Source organism: Delphinus delphis, chromosome 8 (assembly GCF_949987515.2).
Source record: "Delphinus delphis chromosome 8, mDelDel1.2, whole genome shotgun sequence".
NCBI classification, from domain to species: Eukaryota; Metazoa; Chordata; class Mammalia; order Artiodactyla; family Delphinidae; genus Delphinus; species Delphinus delphis.
Genome location: NC_082690.1, coordinates 76,904,632 through 76,927,898, shown reverse-complemented (window position 1 = coordinate 76,927,898; position 23,267 = coordinate 76,904,632). Strand labels below are relative to the sequence as shown.

The 23,267-nt window shown below is 35.2% G+C and overlaps 1 protein-coding gene across 3 annotated transcripts in view; it reads right to left on the bottom strand.

Annotated features, from left to right (window-relative positions):
• GAS2 (growth arrest specific 2) overlaps positions 1 to 23,267 on the bottom strand; it is a 124,866-nt gene that overhangs the window by 41,478 nt on the left and 60,121 nt on the right. For all 3 annotated transcript variants that reach the window (XM_060018613.1, XM_060018611.1, XM_060018614.1), the window contains exons 6-7: positions 17,605 to 17,746; positions 10,908 to 11,015 (exon numbers count right to left, since the gene is read on the bottom strand). In XM_060018613.1, the coding sequence (XP_059874596.1) occupies positions 10,908 to 11,015; positions 17,605 to 17,746 (250 nt within the window). The remainder of the gene's footprint in view (positions 1 to 10,907; positions 11,016 to 17,604; positions 17,747 to 23,267) is intronic.

Below are 23,267 nucleotides of genomic sequence, written 5' to 3'. Positions count from 1 at the left end.
AAACTGGAAATGGAAATATATAATTGCAGTAAATTGAGAATATTCCTTAGTTTGTTCATTCATCAAATAAATTGTCGCTTTGGGAAGATTTTTCAAGTATGGTCAATATATGAAAAAAAAATCAATAACTATGTTGAACAATGTGAAAGCTATCCTGGTTTTTCTGAATTGTTTGTGGGGGGATGGTTTGCTATTGTTTTATAAGACTGTTTCCTGGGTACTCTCTTCTGTCTCTCTAACAGGGACTGGCTATTAAATTCCATGTTTTACCAAACCACATCAGCAAAGGAATAAGCAAATTAGGAGCTGCACATTAAGTACAGGTCAATCATTAGTGGATGTTGAAACGCTGAACAGCAATACACACAACACCACACGCCACATGACTAGATAGTCTGAAATAGAATGAATAGCATATAGTTAAGATCATGGGCTGTGAAATCAGATATATTGAATTCAAAGAAAGGTTTTGATTCCTACAGCTGCGTGACATTTGGCAAGTAATTAACTTCCTAATACTGGTTTCCTTATTGTTAAAATGGAGATAATAATTGCACCTATCTCAAAGAGTTGTGAGGGCTAAATAAAAGAATCCAAGGAAAGTACTTAGAAAAGCACCTGACACACAGAAAACAATCCATGAGTGTTAAATCGTATATGTAAAGAAATGTAGACAAAATAAAAGATCAATTTTTCTCACAAACTTCTTGATAAGGAATTCAAATCTCTGGCACAGAAAAATCAACCTGAGATCTCTTTTAAAATAAAAAATGCCAAATCATTGGACTTATTTAACTCCCTAAATTGTGCTTTTTCACTACACACACGCGCATGTGTACATACACACACATACATATACCACTATATAAGATGCATATAGATGTGGGCTTCCCTGGTGGTGCAGTGGTTGGGACTCCGCCTGCCGATGCAGGGGACACGGGTTCGTGCGTTCGTGCCCCGGTCCGGGAGAATCCCACGTGCCGCCGAGTGGCTGGGCCCGTGAGCCATGGCCACGGAGTCTGCGCTTCCGGGGCCTGTGCTCCAACGCGGGAGAGGCCACAGCAGTGGGAGGCCCGCGTGCCGCAAAAAAAAAAAAAAAAAAAAGATGTATATATATGCAACAAATTTATCTTAATGTCAGGAAGGGTATAGCAATGCAGAAATTGGGAATGCAGATCAGAGGACCTGTGCATTTCCTCAATGAAGCCATTTAATTTTTCAATGCTTCCGTAAGTTTAAATAATTTTGATTTGTGGCTAGTGAAAAAAAATCGTCCATTTATTCCAGAGGCAGTGTACTGGCAAAAGAAAATGATTCAAGGTGGAATAGAGTCACACGTGTATTGTACAACTTAAAGGCATGCTAAACCTTGCTAATTCAGTTGGAGATGAATAAAAATGCTTATCAGTTCAGGTAAAAGGAAGACACAAAATTTAAAAAAATCTACTCATTGCTAAGTGGCTAATAATGGTAAATTCTCAGGGAAAAAGGATTTTTGGTTTTGAGCTCTCATTTATTTATTGTTCTTCACACTTGATGTACTTCCTAACAATTCAACGGGAAGAGAACAAGTGAATTCTCTAACTTAAATAGGAATATGGAAAATGGCCCAGATACACTACTCTTTCCATTCTTGTAAGAGATATCAAATTGCATTTTTTCTTGCTTTCAAATTTGGTGTCAAATGTAGTGTTGGGTGTAATCTTAGACAAAGTCTGGTATAAATTTTTCTATGTTTAAAGGTTTTCATTCTCAAGGAATAAATCTCAGAAGGGCAACATACCATCAGCTGATTTTTTTTTACAGTGGTGGTTGATCACTTTGTTTATTTTGCACTCATCTAAGATATATGCCTTTCTCCGAAAGAAGAGGTTAAGAAGACATTAACATTTGCAAAGTCCTTTGAGAGATGTGTTACCAAAGTGTAAATTATATCCTATTAGACCAGCCTTATTGAACATGAATAAATTACAGAGAAATGAGTGTCTTTAATAGAGCAAAGATATTATTAAAAAGAAATCTGAATTTAAAGAGTTTGAATATATTTAAAATTTTGAATATGCTTGCTTTTCCTGAATTAGTGTTCAGTTTTGAGGTAGCTGGGCAAAGAAAGGTACTAAGTCTGGAAATATTCATGTGCTAGTAACAGCCATGTTTCTCTCATCATGGATTAGAACACTTATAAATGTTTTGAGATTTTACATATATCAGAGGCAAACGTAGCCATATTTTTCCCTAGAAATTAATATAAGCCATTAGAGTTTTGAAATCATAATCACTGCTCCCATAAATTGCTAAATTAGATGAAATATTTATATCCTTGTTATTCAAAAAAAGTGAATTTTCAACATTCAACTGCTGACTAATGGCTGTTTGTGCAATGTTTCCACTAAGATAAATGAAAGTTTTACTCCTTGCTACTAGTTTAAAACTCCTTTGCATTTTTACACAAGAGCCCATTTTTCATTACCAGGAAAGGTATGCAATTTGAACCATGCTACTTTTTATTCACAGTAAATCAATATGTGTCATAAGAACAGAAAAGAAAGTAATATTACTCGCTATCATTGGACCTTCCCTTAGAGCAAGTCCTAGAAGACATCGGCAGGTTGGGTTGCTATAGCAACAGAGCTCTGGTACCTCTCTTGCTTGGCTTGTTATAGTGAGTTGATTCCTACCACACAGATATAACCCAGAAGAATTTTTATGGTAAAGAAGTAATTACAAGGAATCAACAGCAATGTGTGTGACTTTTCCATTGATCTGCGCTGATTTAATTCAGAACTAGTATAATGACTCTATAACATTTCAAAGCCCTTTGCTGACTTCCAATTAAATTATTCATTGCCTTTTCTTTAGGCTTCTTAAGTAGTCAGATTTCTTAAAATGTGAAGGAAAAAAAAATACCGAGACCCTTTAGAGTGTTAGCATGAAACCTGATATGGTTTTACCCAACTATGAAAATCTGCTATTAAAATGTCTTGAAATAATATTAATACACTTAAAAATATCAACAATTAGTAAGAAGACTCAAGAAGACTATACTGGCAATATAAAAAATTATCTTTTGACTTCTTCTAAAAAGATATCAAGACAGAAAAGAATATATCTTATTTTCTTATATAGGCCATATAAGCCATTTTGAAGAGTGTCTAACATACATGTAAACACCTAATAAATATTGTTATAATTTTATTACTATCCCAATACAGTCAAGCAAACAAATTATATTCCTTTCCTTACATTACATAGCACTACTGATTATGCAATTGTAATGCCCTTTGTATTCTGAATATATGTAAAGTAAAAATGATATAAGGAATACACTACTATACAGCTGAGCCTTAAACATATTGTAAAAAGTCGCAAGTCCTTTTTAGAGGACTAACTAACCTTGTGAATAAAAATCTGCATCTGATGGACATTCCATAGGGAAGCTGCTTGGAATGGAGTGTGTTATGGGTTTGGGAGACAGGATCTAGATTTTGTGTATCATACTATTTACTTGAGATCTTAACCTAAGTCTTTGTCTTTTTACCTGTAACAAAAGGATAAAAACATTTTCCCAGCTGAGTGGTAGAGGATTCAGTGAGACAATGTATATAAAGCACCTGTTACAATGCCTGGCACAAATGATACTTTTAAAATTTTAGCTGCCTTTCCTTTAAAGTTTTCTAGTCATTTCCTTGAATCATAATTTCCAAATGGAACTTATAGGTAAAACTGAGTATAAATTCAGTATTTCTTAGAAGTACTTTGATATATATGGATTTTAGTTCTGGAAAATGTAGAAAACTTTCATTTCCATATAATTCTATGTTACAAATTATTTTTTAATTGATTTGATTGATAATGTCTTTCCCAAAGTATGTTTTCATGACCCCCTAGCCCAGGATAATGCTCTGGGGAAAGAAAAAAAAAAGGTGGCAGAGGGACCATTTCTACAGTCAGATACATTTGGAAAATGCTACATAATACATCTCATTCTAGTGATTAATAGATCACATTAGTATATTCAACCCTCCAAGAAATCCCAGATAAATAAATCAGTATTGCTTAGTGGTAAAGAGTGTAAATTCAGGAGTTAGGCTTTTGAACCTCACTTTCCTCACTTATTCCCTTATAACCTGGGAAGTTACTTAACCTCTATGTTTCTCAGCTGTAAAATGGGAATGGCAACAGTGCTTCCCACACCACAATGAGAGGTTAAAGTGAGATATATCACACCTGCTCAGACAGAGGCTGAGTCAATTATCAATAATAAGAGTTATTAAAGAAGCCTGTTTAAACCCATTACTATGACCCTTCTTCTTTATGAATTATATTTTTGAACGTCTTCTGGAACTATAATTCCTTGGAACACGCTTTGAACAATGCTAAAATTAGGGTAGTGGTAAATTGTAGTTAAGTAAAAAATTATTCATCATATTAGTGCCCAAAGCAAGTAGCACCAAAAAAGTCAGCTACTTCACAACATGTGACCCCACTGGCTTGCTCTCATGCTTCTACTATCAGAACACTAGAGCAACTGTGTTAAGTGTAAAGATCTTACCCCCATGGATGTTCTACTCATTAGAGCCATTTACACCCATTTCATGCATTATCACAGATCAGTTTATTGCGTAATATTAGATTATTTGCATGTCACTAAAAATTGAGCCTTAAAGGAAAGAGATATCAAATGATTAAAGCCTTAATGACTAGCAGAGACAAAACTAAGCATATGGCTTACTCATGGGGTCTGCAAAGAGAAGGGACATTATTAAGATGTTTACACATTTCCTAGTGCTAACGGAAAACAACTTGAGTGAATTTTCAAAATGGAGAAATAAAATAGTACAGAACAATAAGGAAAGGTAAGAGGTTCATCCCAGGAAAAATATGGTACAAGTTCACAACAAAATGCAAAGCCCTCCCTGGTCTAGACAACACCATGTCTCCAATGAACTTCCTTACCCTTGTCCAGAAGATCGGAAGCTTAGGCAAAGGACCAGAAAAATGAGCAGTGAGCTGATTAATCTGACACCTTTTAGAAATCCTTTTATTTATTCTCACATTTGCAACTGTATCAGGTTGCTGACTTCTCTTCTTTTAAAGAGTTCTTATTTTTCATCATCAGAAATAAATGCAAAACAGAAAAAAATAATCACTCATAATTTAATGACCTCTGAAAATTAAAAACCATTTTCAATTATTCCTGTTCACTTCAAGTCTTAATCATAATTATACATCATTTCTACACGGGTATTTTTATATGTAAACACAATTTCAAAGCCTGGGTTTTTTTCCACTTAACATTATATCTTCAGTATTTTTCTCACAATGATACAGAGAAGTCTTCAAAACGATCATTCCTAGTACCTGAATGGTTATATTCTTCCATGATCAAACATGCAAGTGATTGCCAATTGTGCTGTTATATTGATACAACAAATCTCTTCCTTCATATAGTTAGTTCTTTCTTTTAGATTAGTGGTTTCAAACTTTAGTATGCATCAGAATCACCTAGAAGGCTTGTTAAAGCACGTGTGTCTGGACCCCACCCTCAGAGCTTCTGATTCAATAGGTCTGGGGTGAGGCCCAGGAATTTGCATTTCTAACAAGTTCCCAGGTTTTTCTGGGAACCACTTTTAAAAATTACTGTTAGATTGTTTACATGGACTATGATCATTGTTGCATTGGGGTTGACAAATCAAATAGTATAGACATTTCATGGCATCTAACACATATTTCTGAAAACCTTCCTACAAGCTTATTCAGCTTTATATTGTCAAGTGACTTCTCAATACTTGAAGCCCGGGTAGATACCAACTAACTGAATGAACAAAAGAACAAAGGAAAATTCTTACTTCTCTCCTCCTCAAAATCATAACATTAGGCTGAGATTCATCTATTTACATTTCAAAGATACACAGCATGGCTAAATAGTAATATCTAAATCTCTGTTACTACAGACATCAGCAAGGAGGTTTTATCATCACTCAAAAGTCAGTGAAAAATAGCTGTTATATTTAAACCTTGGAAGAGAGTAAATCTGTATCTGTACCACACAGTTAGAAATTAGCTGCATTTAGCTTTGTCCACCGGATAGTTCAAAAGCAGTGTTGTTCATTGCAAGGTGCAGGGCAAAAATCTGGCTATGAGAAATTGTGTTTGATAAACTAGAAACAAGAGAATTACCACTTTAGCAGGGGATTATTAGCATATTTGCCTAAAAGCCACTGTCAGAAACCTTGGAGGTTTCCCCTTGTACTAAAGGATTCTTTATATTATGTATAATATATTATATATATTCTTTATATTGAGATTACTCCTTCACCTTTAAATGGAGACCTGTGCATATAAACAAACATGTCTACATGAGAATATAGATGCATCTACATAAGTAACATTAGATAGCCATGTATGCAAAGTATCTATTCATACATTGGTTTCTAGAAACCCACAGACAAAACATATGCTTAACAAAGATATCATCTGCAGAAATGTCTTCTGCACTCTTTCTCTGTAATCTGCACACATTCTTAATTTTTTCATTCTTTTGTGTCGCTATTGTGTTGATTTGAATGCATAATGAGAAAATGTGTTCATATATATGATAACCATAAAACCATACATAAGTCAAGTCATTGGGTGTTGTCAACAAACTTTGGAATTTGGTTAGACATAAAATTGTTAACTCTGGCTCACGTTAAGAAGAGTAAATCAGGAGTAATTGTGTTAGATAGAGACTTATTAATAGAATCATGTATTTATGACTTTCTAAGGGATAGTGTTTTCTATGTCAGTGTTTTTTGGTGATTGTGCTCTCTTTATTTTATTTTTTTTAAACAGTAAGCAATTTATTATAATGTTAAAAATAAACCTGCCATACAAATCAGGCTTTGCATTCCTAGGTATTTAGCCAACAGAAATTAAAGCATATGTCCATACAAAGATTTATACATAAATGCTCACAGCAGCTCTATTTGTAATAATCTCTAACTGGAAACCACCCAAATGTCTTATTGATATAAGTGAATGCATGGACAAATTTTAGTGTATCCATATAATGGAATGCTACTTAGCAATAACAATAAATTATTAACACAGGCAACAACATTGATGAATCTTAAAATAATTATGCTGAGTGAAAAAAAGCCAGAAAATAGAGTGTATACTGTAGAATCCCATTTATATATATATATAAACCTTGGTAAAATGCAAACTAGTGTGTTCTCTTTAACTAAAAGTAAGTCAACATTCTTAATAGCTTGAAAGGAACCTAAATTGTTTTTTTTGCATGGATAGGTTCATTATGACCACAGGAAGACATGGCTGCTCTCAGGACGGACAGAAAACTAGGAGACAGATGCTAAGATACCATATATATTTCATGTTATGAAATAATATGCATAAATGTATCCACTTACTATGTACTATGTCGTAAATATGACTATATTTGGAAGCCTTAGCAAAGAGGACAAAGTTTAAAATACACCAATGTTAAAAATGCAAACTTAAGAAACCCAGAACAGCAACGCAGATACCATGAGGCAATCATTCCCCTAGTGTGTCTGAGAATTTGACCAAAGGCACTCTCTACTTAATTCAGGTGTTCAAAGAAACTTAAAGTTAAGATATTAGCGGCAACAACCATCTAACTATCGTTTGAAAATCAATACCTCTGAGTTTTTTTTGACTAATAACTGCCAACTCCTTATAATGTGTTAGTGCAGAATGACAATCAATTAAATATAGCCCCTGCCACAAATCCAAAAGTACTGGCCAAGGTGCGCACACATCAGTGAGACATTTCTAGTTCATCCATTCAGTGCAGAGAAAGAAACAGGGAAAAATATGTGTTGAAAGGTGCATATGGCCTGCCTGTGAAATTTCAATTCCTGAACTCCAGGGAATGAGAGGTAAAAAGTCTCTAGGGATAACCAGATACAAGAAAAGTTTTGGTAGAATCCCTTTACTCCATCAGGGTAGAAATGGACCCCTGACAAGCCAAAAGATAAGAATTGAAATGAAAATATATTAATGGATATTTTCCTTTTTTGACAAGTAGTTTCTTTTGCAATTTAGGCAGTAATAGATTCTTTCTTTTTAAAAAATTAAGATAAAAAAAAAATGGGTCAGGGCTTCCCTGGTGGCGCAGTGAGAGTCCGCCTGCCGATGCAGGGGACACAGGTTCGTGCCCCGGTCCGGGAGGGTCCCACGTGCCACGGAGTGGCTGGGCCCGTGAGCCATGGTCGCTGGGCCTGTGAGTCCGGAGCCTGTGCTCCGCAATGGGAGAGGCCACAGCAGTGAGAGCCCCGCGTACAGCAAAAAAAAAAAAAATAGTACAAATTAAAAAAAAAAAATTTTATTGTGGTAAAAGTCACATAATATAAAACATACTAGTTTAACCATATGTAACTGTACGGTTCAGTGGCACTAAGTACATAAAAAATAAAATAAATAAAATAAAAAAGAAAAGCTGATGGGGCCTGAACTAAGGCTGTGGCTTTGGAGAAGAGGTAATTAGAATGGTTGCTTCACTCAAAACTGATGAGGTTAAAAAAAAAACCAAAAAAACTGATGAGGTTACAAGAAGGTAGGAGGGTTTAAAAAAAGAACCAAAGGAGAACAATAAAAGAAAGTGTTGTTATTCCACAGGCAAGGTCATGCTCCTCTGAGATCTTTAGCCCTTTGTTGGGGGAAATGACTGAATGGGCCCTTTGGTTACACAAATGTAAAATAAACGTATGGTCTCTCCACCAAATGGGGAAGTTTCCACCAAAAAAAGAAAAAAAAAAAGTACAGATTATATGTGGATGGAGCAAAATGAGAAAAAGTGAACGACTAAAATTCACTAAAACACTATTTTAAAACATCTATCACAGCAACATGATGCTATAACTTGCTGGGCCAATCAGTGAATAACCACATTACAGTCAGTTCTCTTACTGCAGGCTCTCCTGGAACTATAGAAGCATGAAACTGCACATTATGTTCTACTGTGGTAACTGATATTAAATTCGAATGCTATCACTAAGGAATCTGATGCAATTTTCTTCAGTAAAGTGAGTCTCAATTCCTTTACAAACAATACATGCATAGGTTTCACCAAAAGGAAACTATTTACTGAAAAGAAAAATGGAACATCAAAAAATATTTTAAATGTTAAATATGATACACTTATGTTATTCACAAATATAGACATCAAATTCTTTGAGAGTTGACTAAATATGGAAGACCAGATACAAATAAATGTATGTAATATATATATTTTTGCCTAAAGATATTAGGTTACATTAGAGGGAAAAACATCTAATTTATTAATCATGTGTTTTGTCAACACTTTCATTATAAAAAAGAATAATTGGTTAAATAAATAAAACCCTATGTTTTGATTCTAAGCTTCAGGACTTAATAGTCTCAAGAAGGCTGAGCTTCAGTTGAGAAAGGCCAACTTAGTAAAATTTAAACACATCTGTGGAGGTACTACTAAATCACCATTTACTAATGTGTTAAAGCAAAAGCAGGCTGGTTGGCTAAAATAAACATGTTATCCTTGTAACAAAAAACAATAAGTGATGACTGGGCCAATTGTCTACTCTAGGGAGGCCAGTCTCCTAAATTGGTTCTCAAGCCCCTAATAATAACATATCATTATATCCCTTTCATTGCCTTTCCAAAGCAAAATAGCAATTATTACCTGAACATTTTTGTTAGATCAATAAACACTGACTTAATGTTAGATTAAAATACAAAATGATTGACATTATTTTTGAAGGCTAATTATAATTAAACTTTTCTTTAAATTACATCTTGTAGAGCCTTAAAAAATTGTCGTACAAATAACTTTCAGTCAAAAGTGGTCATTAAAAAGAAAACTTTACACTGGAAAAATTTTCTACTGGGTCATCACTGATTTGAGTATGTTAAGAATGTTCACTGATTGTATTAGATGTACACATCCAAATTATTCAGCTCTACAAAATAAAATAAAAAGGAAAATATTTTAACTTATTCAAATGACAAGACAATATAGCTTCTCAGAATCATAACCTCTATTCTTTAGGAAATGACTAAAAATAAGATAGAAGGACTCATACTTATAATTGCAGATTTCTAGGAGTATATCAGTGCTTTATTTTTCACTTTCTTATTTTTGAAAAGAAGAATTCTTGGTCTCAGGAAAAGCAGCAAATGTAATTTGAGAGATTAAATTCTCTCAATTATTAACAAAACAGATCACAGCCTGAAATGCTACTTTATTGAGCCAATAATTACAGTCAAGAATTGTTCATGACATCTAGTCAGATTTTTCATTAGGATGATTGTAAAATGGATAGAGGCCACCAAATCATTCATTGGCACAGGCCCATGTTTCTTTATTCTAACCCAGAAAACCAGTAAAAAAATGGCAGTCATCATTTAACCATGCCGTTGTAACGAGTTTTGACTGTCCTCACTCTGATTTACAACACAAACTTTTTGAAAAGTCATGTTCAAATAATTTGAAAGTTATCAGGACCTATAGGTTAATCATTTCCCAAACTTGAGATATGGAAAACCAGGGCAGAATACTGTTTTTATTACCCATTGAGGTGGATTTTCTTCCTTTGAAACTAAATGCATAGACAAAAAAGGAATTTGTTTTCTCTTCTTTTCCTCATTCTATTTGATTTCTATGACCTGTTTGGGGTATATATTTGTGTATACATACAAAAAGATAAAGTTCTATTTATTTAGCTCTCAGTGATAATTATGTATGATAATAAAAAATTTTCATACCTCATGTCTTCAAATCCAATCGTAAGCACCATAAGGGAAGTTCCTGCTGAGTTACTGGTCATATTTTCCCTGTAACCTGCAACTTAAGTCCTGTATATGCTCTGAAAGGACAAGCTGTCAAGTGAAAAGTAAAACTTTACCCTAATGAAGAGGATCTTCTCTCCCACTCGGTATCTTCCTTGCGAGAGCCTCTCCACACAGAACTTGCTCGGGCATTTGCAAGGAGGATCTTCAGAAATCCGTTTCACCTGAAATAGAAGAGCAGGCAAGTTCATTCTCCTTAATCAGGTTGCCTTTAGATTAATTTGTTCCATGGGTTCAAAGGCCCCTGAACCATTAATGCTTTTAAATTTGTTCTATATCAGACTATGGACACGATGTGAGCATAGACATATCACATTAAATCTTAACTATGTAAAGGTCAGGCCCTGAAGGCACTTTGTGAAGGTCAATAGCTGCACTAAGGCATAAGCTGGATGACGACAATGATAATGATGCTGGAGGATAATCACAAGCAAATCAACTGGCAGTGTAGGGATGACGAGCTGGGTTCTCACGTTTAGAGGATTAAAAAGATCATGTACATTGGATTGTCAAGATAAATATATTGAGAACTAGAATACAAGGCACGTTAACATAGTCTATTATGATGAGGAAACATATAGACGTAGTCTATATGTTTCCTCGTCATAACTTTAATATTAATTTTACTCATTTTCAAAATAAATGAGAATTTTAAAAGTATTATTATTTAAAAATGAGACTATTTAACCTTATTTTGAATCCTGAGACTTTCTTTAAGGAGTCATCTCTAATTCATCCAGACTAATCCAGCAATTCACTCCTCAGTAATTCCCACCTGCCAAAACCTATTTCTGTAGCAGCATCTTACAATTTGTATGTATTTTATAGAATCCATGTCTGAATATCAGATTTTCCCTATTTTATCTATCTCTGTACTCTTTACAAAACACATACACTAAATGATAAGTGCATAATGCTTATAGACAGTTGTGACTATTAAAGACAATATATAGTCCTTGATTTTAGGAATAACGTTTACTTATTTATGTTTTCCTTGGTTGGGAACCTGTCATGCTGTGTCTCATAACTGTCCTCTCTTCAACTAACCAACCAACCAAAAACCCAAAAGCATAATAGGTTGTGTTTTGAGTCAAAGTTCCCAGAGAAGACAGATCTAAATAATGTACAGCCTACATCTGAGAAGCTATAGGCTGAACAAATTTAAATTCTGAAGGGATTGGCTTGGACAGCCCTCACCCAAATTCTTGCTTCCACAAAGATACGATTCCTAGAGTTTTGTCATCAAAGCAATTCAATCATTTCATCAAATAATTCAAGGTCTGACTTCAATCAGTCTTCCACTAAGAAAAAACTGTGGGAAGAGTCACGCAGGAACTCACATGCCTGTTGGAGTAAAGGACTTAAGCACCTCGGTTTCCCTAGAATAAGCAAGGTTCCAGAAAGTATGGAAGCATAAGACACTAGAGGGGAAAGCTAGAAAGAGTGGGGGAATCCTGAAGCAAAACTTATATTGAGATAAGTTTGGATAAATAAATAAATAATAAATGGATAAATAAGCACAGGGACCTAAAAAGGACGCAGGAGGAAATCAGTGTGACAGATTAAGCCTGGATTCAAAGAATCTTAGAGATGGCTTTCATTCAAACAGTGAGGGAACTGTCTAACATCGTTATGTGAGCGATTAGGCCCATGTCTTTGAGTTCTGAATTTCTCATACCATATGATACTTGGGCCATAGATATATCCACCCACTCCCCCAGTATTAATAGAATCCTACCCCTAGGGATTCCCTTCTATAATGCAGACCCACATTCTGGGGTGGGGGTGAGGTCACAGGACCAATGAATGTGTGCTGTCTTAAGTGTTGTAAGTGTTCCTCTATGTGTATCTCCTTCAATATGTATTTATAGACATGTTTTAAAAATATAAATGTGAGGAGATATGGGGATATATGTATATGTATAGCTGATTCACTTTGTTATACAGCAGAAACTAACATACCATTGTAAAGCAATTATACTCCAATAAAGATGTTAAAAAAAATAAATAAATGCTAAAAAAATATAAATGTGTGTACATATATATATATATATATACATATATATAAATTGTGTTTATTGCATACTATTGCTAGAAGCAGTACAGTTTTCCTTTGCACCACAATAATTCCATGAGAAAAGAAGGAAAGGAGGGAGGGAGGGTGGGAGAAGGACTTTGGCCACCCTGAAAAAAATCCAACAGTCAGCAACATAAAAGCACATGGCCCAGACTTTAGGAGAGTCACGCCTGGCACAGCTTTACCGTGATGTAGTAACTGAGCAGACAGTAAATTGGTGTTCAAGTGGTTCCTCTGCTAAGAAATGACAATCACAAGTATGGATGGAAAGTATTTCCATCTTGAAGTGTTTTTAGACAAAATACAGAAACTATTGGTACCAAATGAAATAAAATACAAGAAACACTTTCTCAAGTGGCCTGTCCTTCTCTAATGCCTTCCTAAGCTTTGAAAATATACTTGCTTTTTAAGATCAAGGACTTTTGTGTGGCTGTGTGAGAGCTGGAAGCAGAAATGGAAGAGACATGGCCAGGCTGTGGGGAGTTAAGTAAACAGTGACTGATGACATCTTGCTTCTTACATTACCTTGGGGTAAGTCAGTCTGGCAGGTGTTCTGGTTTTGGCCAGGAACCCAGCCAGCTTTTGTTGAAATGGGATTTCAAGAGGAGCCTGATTACTCAGAATTATACTATCTCTCATCCCCAGACTGAGGAAGTTGATGGAGAAGAGGAAGAAAGTAAGAATGGCTTCTTAGAACTGTATTCAACTCATTGTGTGGGAACAGGCTCAACACGAGGGCTCTAAACCTGACCCCATCATTTTATCACAGCCGAATCACTCTATCAGGACATCAGGGGAATAAATTAATCCGAATGGACTCCACTGTGTTTCTCTTACGATGTCTGGCTTGATTAAAGAAGTTGGGATGTATTATCCACATAAAAGGTCACCTATTTTGTTTTTCAATTTTCCACAATTCTCCTAAGTAGCCAACAAAGAAATGTGAGGACACATTGAAAGTTTCAAAACTGGCAGTCATTGAAACTGTTCACTGGAATATGACATCTTAGCACAGGTCTGCGTCTCTTTCTTTTTCTTTTTTCTTTACTCTTTTCTCCTTTTTTTTTTTTACTCCCCTTCTTTATTCTCCTTCTTTTCTTTTCTCTCTTTTTTTTTTTGATGTAAATAATAACTTTGCCAGAGTAGAAATAGCCAATAGTATTAACTAAACACAGGAACGTTGCAAGCAATATTTTATATCCCTATTCTAAAGAACATGTTGGAGTATATGAACTTCAACTCCCCAATGGCCATATATGCCTCATATGCAGTGAAGCAGTTGCCATAGGAACTATTTCCTTTTTATATCTGACATATGAAGCTCTGATTTAAGCCATTAGTGAGGTTCATATGTTTTTTCTCTCTGTTCCACTGTCCCTGAAATAAAACACTCAATGAAAAACTATCACTTAAACAGAATGCAAATATTTCAATGCAATTTCCCCAATGTAGAATGAAGAAGACTGTAAGAGGCTTCTGTGGCCAAATAAGCATGGAAAATTCCAGGTTAAACAAGATCTTATTACGGAACGCACTAGTGCCTTTGATATGCCAGAATGCATTGCCAAACTCTAGGTAGGGACTATAGTAAGCTGTATTTCTCAAACTAACCTAAGCATGGAATTCTTTTTCCACGGGTCATCTGGTGGTGTGAGTGTTTGATTAAACATTCAAACTAGCATGAGAAATGCTAGTTTGAAGACTGTGAACATAGTATTCTAGCTGGCAACAGTATAGAAATATATGCTTAGAACATTTCCTACATTCAATGAAAACCCCTTCACTATACAGATGGTTATGTTCCCAAACCCTGACAAACTTTAAAGCTTCTCTGAAACCCCCTTCATTGTTTCCAGCTAAGAGAACAGAACTTGGAGTAGGGAAGAACAACCACAGAGCGACAGTCTTGCCATTTTGAAGACAGTCCCTATCTCATCTACCTCTTCTGAACTGGAGCATAGGTAAAACTTTTCCAAAATCCCTTTCATAGTTGTTTCGCCACCTTCTCCCTCCTGTCCTTCTTCTCCCCTTCTCAAGGATGAGGGATGGCCACATGTGAGACAAGCTGGTGAAGAAAGGGAACCATTCTAACTACCTTTCCCAGGCTCATGGAAATGGTTTCAAGGGGCGACATCTCCTCGCTCTGCAAAGCTACAGCAGAGCTGAGAAGTGCACATATTTCCAGAGCACATGGCCATTCCAGATAAATAGAAAAAGGGAGAGTCTTTTTTAAACTTTGATTACCCACATTAATAATTTATCCAATAAGCATGGTACTAGATTTAGCTGAATAAAATATGGTCCTTGTCTTTGAGAGCAAGGACCATACCTAGAGAAGAATAGGTATTTATGCCCAATAAGGTAAACACTTCATTAAATATATAAAAGAACTTGAGGTACAAAGGACAAATTTGTCAATTTTACCTGGGATGAGAGATGCCAAGAAAAGCTTTCTATAGAAGGCCACACAACCTGAATTTTAGAAGATGAAAAGGTGTCTAAAAGTAGATTTCAAAGATGAGCAGTGTGAGGAAGCCAAGTGAGGAAAAACACAGGGTATAAAAAATCCTTGGGAGTTTGGGATTAGAGTATAGGTTTACAACAGATACATCAGAATGCAAGAATGAATCCATAGGGCAAAAAAGGCTGGGAAAGACAAAATGGGCCAGAACATGGAGGGCTTATGTGACACATACCTGAGTCTGGGCTTTACCCTGGATATTATAGAGCCCTTATACAATTTTAATCAATTCTGAGTTGCGTTTAGGTTGATCATTCTGGTAGCAATAAAGTTCATGGAGAAGAATTTCAAGAACAGAGTGCTCAACAGTGTCAAACACCAGAAAGTGGTCTCATAATTTGAGGACTAAGAGATTCATTCGATTCAGTAATTCATTCATTAGGAGGTTAAGGGTCAGACCTCTGACTCTAATGCATTAAAGGAAGTGAATGGAGGTAAGAGCTGAGAGGAAAAGGCCTAAGATCAAGCATAGTAACCCCAGAAAAGCACTTTTATGAGAGAAAGACTAAAAGGAAGATCTTACTCTAAAGTAAGTCTAATCAAAAAAGTATAACTGAGAGAGAAGAAAAAATTGTTCTCATCAATATATAAATAATGTGCCATTATCTACTATTAGTACAATGTTATTCAATTACCTTACAAAATAAAAATGAAACAGCAGGATTCAAGACATGTAGCTGATCATTAAAAACATTCCTGTGATTTTAAAGTCCTTTTAGGTGTATTATTAAAATGCCCTGCCTATCCTTTCATTTCTGAGTGGATTGAACAAAGGAAAACTAAATTAAACTGGTATTGGATAAGATACCTTGATGGGCTAAGTTTATGTGTGCTACCCTTAGCAGAAATAGGAATTCTCAATCGGTCAGACAAATTGTTATATTTCTGCTCATTTAAATCTGCAATATAGGTTATAGTGTCACATGGAAGAAAGAAAAGATGGGGGAATCTTTCTTTCTGCATCCTACAGCACCAAACAGCCATTTCCCCTGCTCTTTACAGCTCAGACCCTTGGGAAGGAAACTCTCAGCTACAGGCTAGCTGTCCTTTTCAATCCTGCCTATTCCTTATAACTGGCATCATGGTTGGTGCTACTTTCTAAGAACTCTCCTTGCGTATGTGAGACATACTTCAGTCTGACATCCCCGAGGTTTCCATTTTTTATAAAACCCATAGGTTTTTGACATTTACGCTCAAAACATATGTGCTGGGAAGTAAATGCACACACATGACACACTACTTAAGACACAACAGAAGTAGCCAGAGAATTTTATTTCATCCTGTTTACTGTTACACCCAGAATCTGTTTTCTGTAATTATGAGGGTATAATGAAAATATTTCCTGATCTGCCAAAGATGGTGTCTCAAGAACTCTGAGGGTTGGTGACCTCAGAGAGTTAGACAAAATTAGGTTGGAATCTAAGCTCCTCTCTTCCTCTCAGCAGGTATTTCAACTTCAAGTCTCAGGTTCCTCAATAAGAAACCTGTCCTAAAGATAACAAGAGCGCTTGAAGAATACTGGCAGAACCCGGCCCATAGCAGGCAGTCAATAAAGGGCAATTATCTTCTCCATGGTATTTTGCTTTTCCTTCTTTAAAGATCCTCAAGTCCCATGCCTCAGGCTTCTTATCAGTGAATAAGGAAACTATCAAGGCTTAAGTGTTTTCAAAGACAATTTTCGGGAGGATGACTTATTATCCTAAAATTTTAGATACTACTCAGCAGAATTAAGTGACGCTTTATTTTAAATAAGTGGCTCAGTTTTGAATCTCAAAATGAATTGCGGGACTATAAACTTCCTCGTAGGATTTTTTTTTTTTTTTTTTTGCAGTACGCGGGCCTCTCACTGTTGTGGCCTCTCCCATTGCGGAGCACAGGCTCCAGACGCTCAGGCTCAGCGGCCATGGCTCACGGGCCCAGCCACTCTGCGGCATGTGGGATCTTCCCGGACCGGGGCACGAACCTGTGTCCCCTGCATCGGCAGGCGGACTCTCAATCACTGCGCCACCAGGGAAGCCCCCCTCATAGGATTTTAAAGTAAATTTCAATAACATTGGAATAGGTAAAGGTTAGACTGATCGAAGATTGTACAGAATAAGTTTTGAAGTTCAAAAAAGACCAAGTGTTGATAAGAAACTTGACCAATTTTACTTACTGCATCATCCAGTAAGTTTCCCGTACTCTTTTTTCCAGAAGACTTTGATGAAGGCGAAGGTGAAGGAGAAGGGGCAGAGAGTGTTTCTTCTTGTTCAATTTCTTTTTCCAACTTTATCAAACCAGGAGGCTCCACACCATACCTTTTTAAAAGACACCAGATCAATACACATGCATAAGTTGTAATAATGATACACTTAGCCGTATGTTGCATCCAATTATACCATAGGACCAAACTGCTAACTTTTCAAAACAACATTAACTTTTCTCTGGCATTGAAATAGTATGTTCTTAAATTGGCACCCTTTTAAGCAGGGAAAAACATGCACACCCCCATACATACATACATATATATTTATAGTTACATATACATACGCATATATGTTTATATCTATATATGAACATATAAAGGAATAGATGCATAACATACTAAAAATAAATTAAAATACTCCATATATTAATGAGTCAATAACATGAATTACCATATTAATTTAGTCTTCAGCTTTCAGATTTACTAGCTTTAATGATATTAGTGCTATAATTGAACTCCTATTTTGAATATAAGCTTGTTAAAAATGGAAATAAAATCAGAGAGTCAGAGTCAAGTTGAAAACAGCAATTTCCCCAAATAAATGTCCTTAAATGAATTAACAGAGAAGAAATTCACTCTTATGTGTATATCTTTATGGACCCAGATCAAGGTAGAATGGGTAATACAGTACATTGGTTATGCTTTTAAGACCAACATAATGAAAGCATGTACAGTATTACCGAGGAAGAAAATGAATAAAGAAACAAAAAATAATTTAGAATAACAATATGTTAAAAATTATGTGTTGTAAATTGTAAATGCCACAGCAGTTCAAAGACAGAGATGTAGTTGTTAAGAGCATTCTAATCTCCCATATTTTTCTTAGGCTAAGTTTAAATTTGGTTTGGTTTCCTAGATGCATATCAATTGTACCTAAGTGAAGGAGGCCAAAGATAATTCCAGAATTTGAGAATTGGGAAGGATCTTTGGGTTCATGTAGTTATACCCTTTCATTTTTACAGAATAAATAAAACAGATCCAGAGGAAATATAGAACGAGCTAGGAATAGAATAAAGATGCAAATCTAGGTTTTCTTACTTCAGGTTTTCTCTGACATTTTAATCAGGTGATCACGTGTTAGAAAGAAGAGGAAAAAGTCACTTGGAAATTTTTTCAAAATAGGCTGTGGACTACCTACAAAATAAATAACCTATATAGAGAGAATAAATATGTTGGCAATATGTCTAATACCTTAGAGTGAGTGAATAGTATATTAAAACATCATTAAATGTAAAAGCTTAGGTTATCGTCATCCTGTTCTAAGGGCTTGTTATTTTAACTGACATCATCACACACGTCAGGTGGCCTTTGAGAGCTGGAAAACTTATATCAGAATTCAGTACAAAACAGTGTAAGCTGGCACAACTCAAATAATAATTGCTGCTTTGCTAACTGCCTCTAGTGAACAGAGTAATTTTTAGTTACATAAATCATTAGCTAAAAGACTTTAGGCACTATTTATCACATTTCAAACCTTTTATACAGATTAGCCAGTTAACAGGACATTTGTAGAAACATGCAATAGACCACAGACTCTATAACAGTAGAGACTGTCTGATTCACAGCATACCTAGCAGCCAGTGTAGATCATGGCACACAATAGATACTTAATAGCTACTTTTTTTGAATGCAAAAAATTTCCATATTCTCATATAACAATGAGTTCAGGCTCCAAAGATGAATTAGATTTCATTGTTTTGGACCTTTAAATGCATATCACTTTAATAAAACATACCGACATTAAATGTAAATAAGTGTTTTACCCCCCAAGAATGTTCTTCTAGAAAACTCTAAACCCTATTCAAAACTAAAATACATTTTTAACTTTCTAGCACTCATTAATTACACTTAACTCAACCCAGCATCTCATTACTGTTGACAAGTACCAGTAATATTCACTTGAAGATTTGGGTATCATTCTTCCCTGAGGCAGACTTGAGCTAACTATGCCATTAACCTACTCTTTAAATTTAGCAAACCACTTAACCTCTAAGAGTCTGTTTTCTCTCAGGAAAACACAGATGAAAGTGGCCTGTCCTAGAGGTCTGATGTAGCAGGAGAGAGAGAGAGGGAGGGAGGGGAGGAGGGAGGAAGAAGAAAGTTAAAAGAGCAACTGTTACTGAACGTCTTCCATGTGTCTGGAACTTCTGGGCATCTTGACGTACATTATTTCTGAGTCTCAGTTTTAGTTCACTGTAAAATGCAAGTTCTAATTCCTGTGTTTTAATACAGTTAGAAGGAATTAAAACAGTATCCATTACACTCCCAGTACAGTGTCTGACACATGGCACCATCTCTGAGACGGCTGTTGATAACTGATGTATCAAAGCTTGCACAACCAGGAAACTGCAGCATTGAGGTCCTTTTGCCAACGTTTTAACTTCTTAAAATATGCCACCCAATGAAATTATGTAACAGCCTCAAAATTAAGATGTAGTGTTATTACTATTGTTATATTATTACTATTGTTGGTATCCTTTACAAAAAAACTCACCATAGGCTTTCCTTAAATTAATTTTCCTAGACTTGTAGGATGGCAGGAATATGTTGGTGCTGGAGCATAGCAGAACAAGTTATAAATTCATTTTTGCTGCTAACTCGCTGGATGAACTTCAACAGGCAACCCTTTTTAATTCCTCTAGACTTACGTGAATTCTTAGTTCCAACAAGGTATAACATTTTGCTACATTTAATGTTCTCAAGATAATAACATAAACTGGGCAGTGAAGCTAGAGGAATTTAACATGCTAGAATTCACAGCCAATTAAAAGTCAATCATAAATGAAAACATCATATTTGAAAGTATAAATTGGGTCAATTGGAAAATATGATTTCATTTGTAATTGTAGGTGGATTCATGCCACCTTTCAGGAGCAGGCTGGTTGGGTTGCACAATTTTTTCTTTTTCTTTTTTTTTTTAACAAAGTGAAATAAGAAATATGTTATTAAAGTAACAACAAGCTCCACTCCATGTTGAATACAAAACAAAATTTGAATGAAGTTGGTAACAAAGTCATACATGGAAAACTTTGCCCTGGAGATTTTTCTTTATCTGGGAATGCTGAAAATTAGCTATGCCACTGCATAGAAAATCAACACTAAGCCCCAAATTTCTGCTTATATTGGCCTTTGAATACTTCAAGCTGCTTAAGGTACAGTCAGCCAGTCCTGAAATACACACTTCAATATGATTCATTGGCTTCCTGTCTGTCTGGAGGTGTCAACAGTCTGTAAATCACGAAATTCCCCTTGGGTTGGGGGCCTGCACCTGAAGCCAGCTTAGTCACCAGTAGGTCTTTTTTCTGCTCTCCAAAAGGCTGCTTCATTCTGGTTTCCATGATTAACTGTATACCACTCTACATTTTGATTTTGTTTATAAGGTTTTCAAAAATTTATAGTGTTTTCTATTCTTGTCCAACTACAAGATTTCAAAGCTTTGCGGGAGAAGGGGCAACTGTTGCTTTCAAACTGAATAAGGGTAAACTAAAGATAGCAAGAAGGCTGAATCCACTAAAACCAAATCTTTGCATCTGTATACCCCAGTGATGTGAAAGTAGGGGGGATACTGAAAGGGCAATATCATATTATAAATTTTTGGTCTCATTTCAAAAATGCATAGTGCTAGGGAAATGGTCTTATGGTTAATAACTTTATGATGAGATCTTAGAAGGGACTTTTCATTTTTCTGGCACAGGATATAGCTTTTGAGATTGGTCTAGATGAAATAATTGAGCCCCTAAACTAAGCCCTGAACTAGAAAATTTACTCAAACTATTTACTAGACTATAATTTTCAAAGAAAAGACATCTGGAGCCTATTTTACTAGAGTTGGAGGGATAAAGTTTAGAAACTCCCCCTTCTTAAGGCATACAACAGATAGTTTATAGATTCTTACAAGATGGTTTTTGCCCCATTTTCTATTCTGTTTTAAAGTTATTTAAAGATAGATTTAAATTTGGATGGAAATTTCACTCATATGAAAACAAATTTTATTCTTAGCAGTCAGAGTCAAGCTCTTTAAATAGGATGAGTTAATTAATAAGCCTTGTATAAGAATATTTTCTTTTAAGTAACATTTCATTAAGGCATGGATTAAAATAGGAGACTAACAAAAATATTCACAAAGTATATTTCTTTTGAATGGTCATAAATTTTGTTGAAAATGAAGAAAACACTCAAAAATAAAAATATAAAAAGCTTCCCTCTGATGTTGACTATTCATCATCACAGCCCCAAACCAAAATATCAAAAGGTTTTTTTAGTTTTATCATAAAGCTAATCTTAATTCTGCAGTCTTAAAAAAGGTTGAATTCATAGTAACCTTTTTTAAACAATGAATATCAAAGCACCCTCATTAAAAAGATCTTTTTATTGACCTGTTTTTGCTGAATGTTTTATTTCGCAGAAGACAAACATGCATATTTTACACACAGAAACTGACATGGTTTCTGAAATATTAACAGAGGGATTTCACTCTCCAGTGATGACAGCTCTGTTTAGTTGAAAATAAAAGCAAGTTTCACCCATGAGAACAAAAATAAGTGGTCTCATTCTCCCACCCCACAGCTCTCAAAGGAGCTTCACGGAGTGTTCCCAGGCAAAAGAATACAGCAGGGAATTGGAAATATTTAGTGAATCATTTCTAAAGTGATGTTGATGCTTTTAAGATGACATCTATGTAAATTTGAGAAATAAATGTTTAGAATCAAGTGTAAAGAAACATCATCTATCAGTGGAAAAAACACAAAACTTGCAAGGTTGTATTAGGATTTTGTTATGGTCAAACTTCATCTGCTGTGTGTACAAATTAATGTGATTCTTGAGAGCTCTCCAAATACCACTTCTGGTTTTGTCTCATGCTGTCTTAATTCAATAATTCAATAGCTCTGTCTTAATTCAACTCCATAGAGGAGTACAGGGAGGAGGAAGCACACATACAATGATCCAGATAAAGGTTTAATATATCTAAAGAAAAAATCAGGAGTAAAATAAGATGGAATGATGAATTTCCCTTTTTTCCTTCAACGATTATGCTTCAACACAGGGCTAAGGTAGTGATGTTTGGGTTTATTGGGTTACTGTTTTTAAAGCACAATTGAACTTCCATTAAAATTTTGATAAAATCTTCAAATGTGTACAGAGAGAAACTTAAATCGATTTATACTTAAATGTTCAATCTATCCATTTGGCATTCAGCTGTTTAACCTTATGCTGCACACAAAAGTGATGCCCTGAATAATCTGTTAGCATATTTTTTTCTTTTTCATGGTAAGTGTGCAATACTTGACATCACTTAAGTAGGTGAAGAAGATAAAAGGCAAAATTTACAAATTGAATATTGTAATGTATTGTCTTAATCCTTAGATCACTGCGTTGTGAAATTAGTAATTTTCTTTTGTAATGTGAATAATCTCTGCTTTTATCACATGGTCATAAAGTGAGGTCAGAAATGTAGCCACCCATTCTTATTAATAATAATAATAATAATGATGATGATGATGATGATAATAAAGAAGGCAGCGGAAACTTTTGGAGGTGATACATATATTTATGGCATAGATTGTGGTGACGGT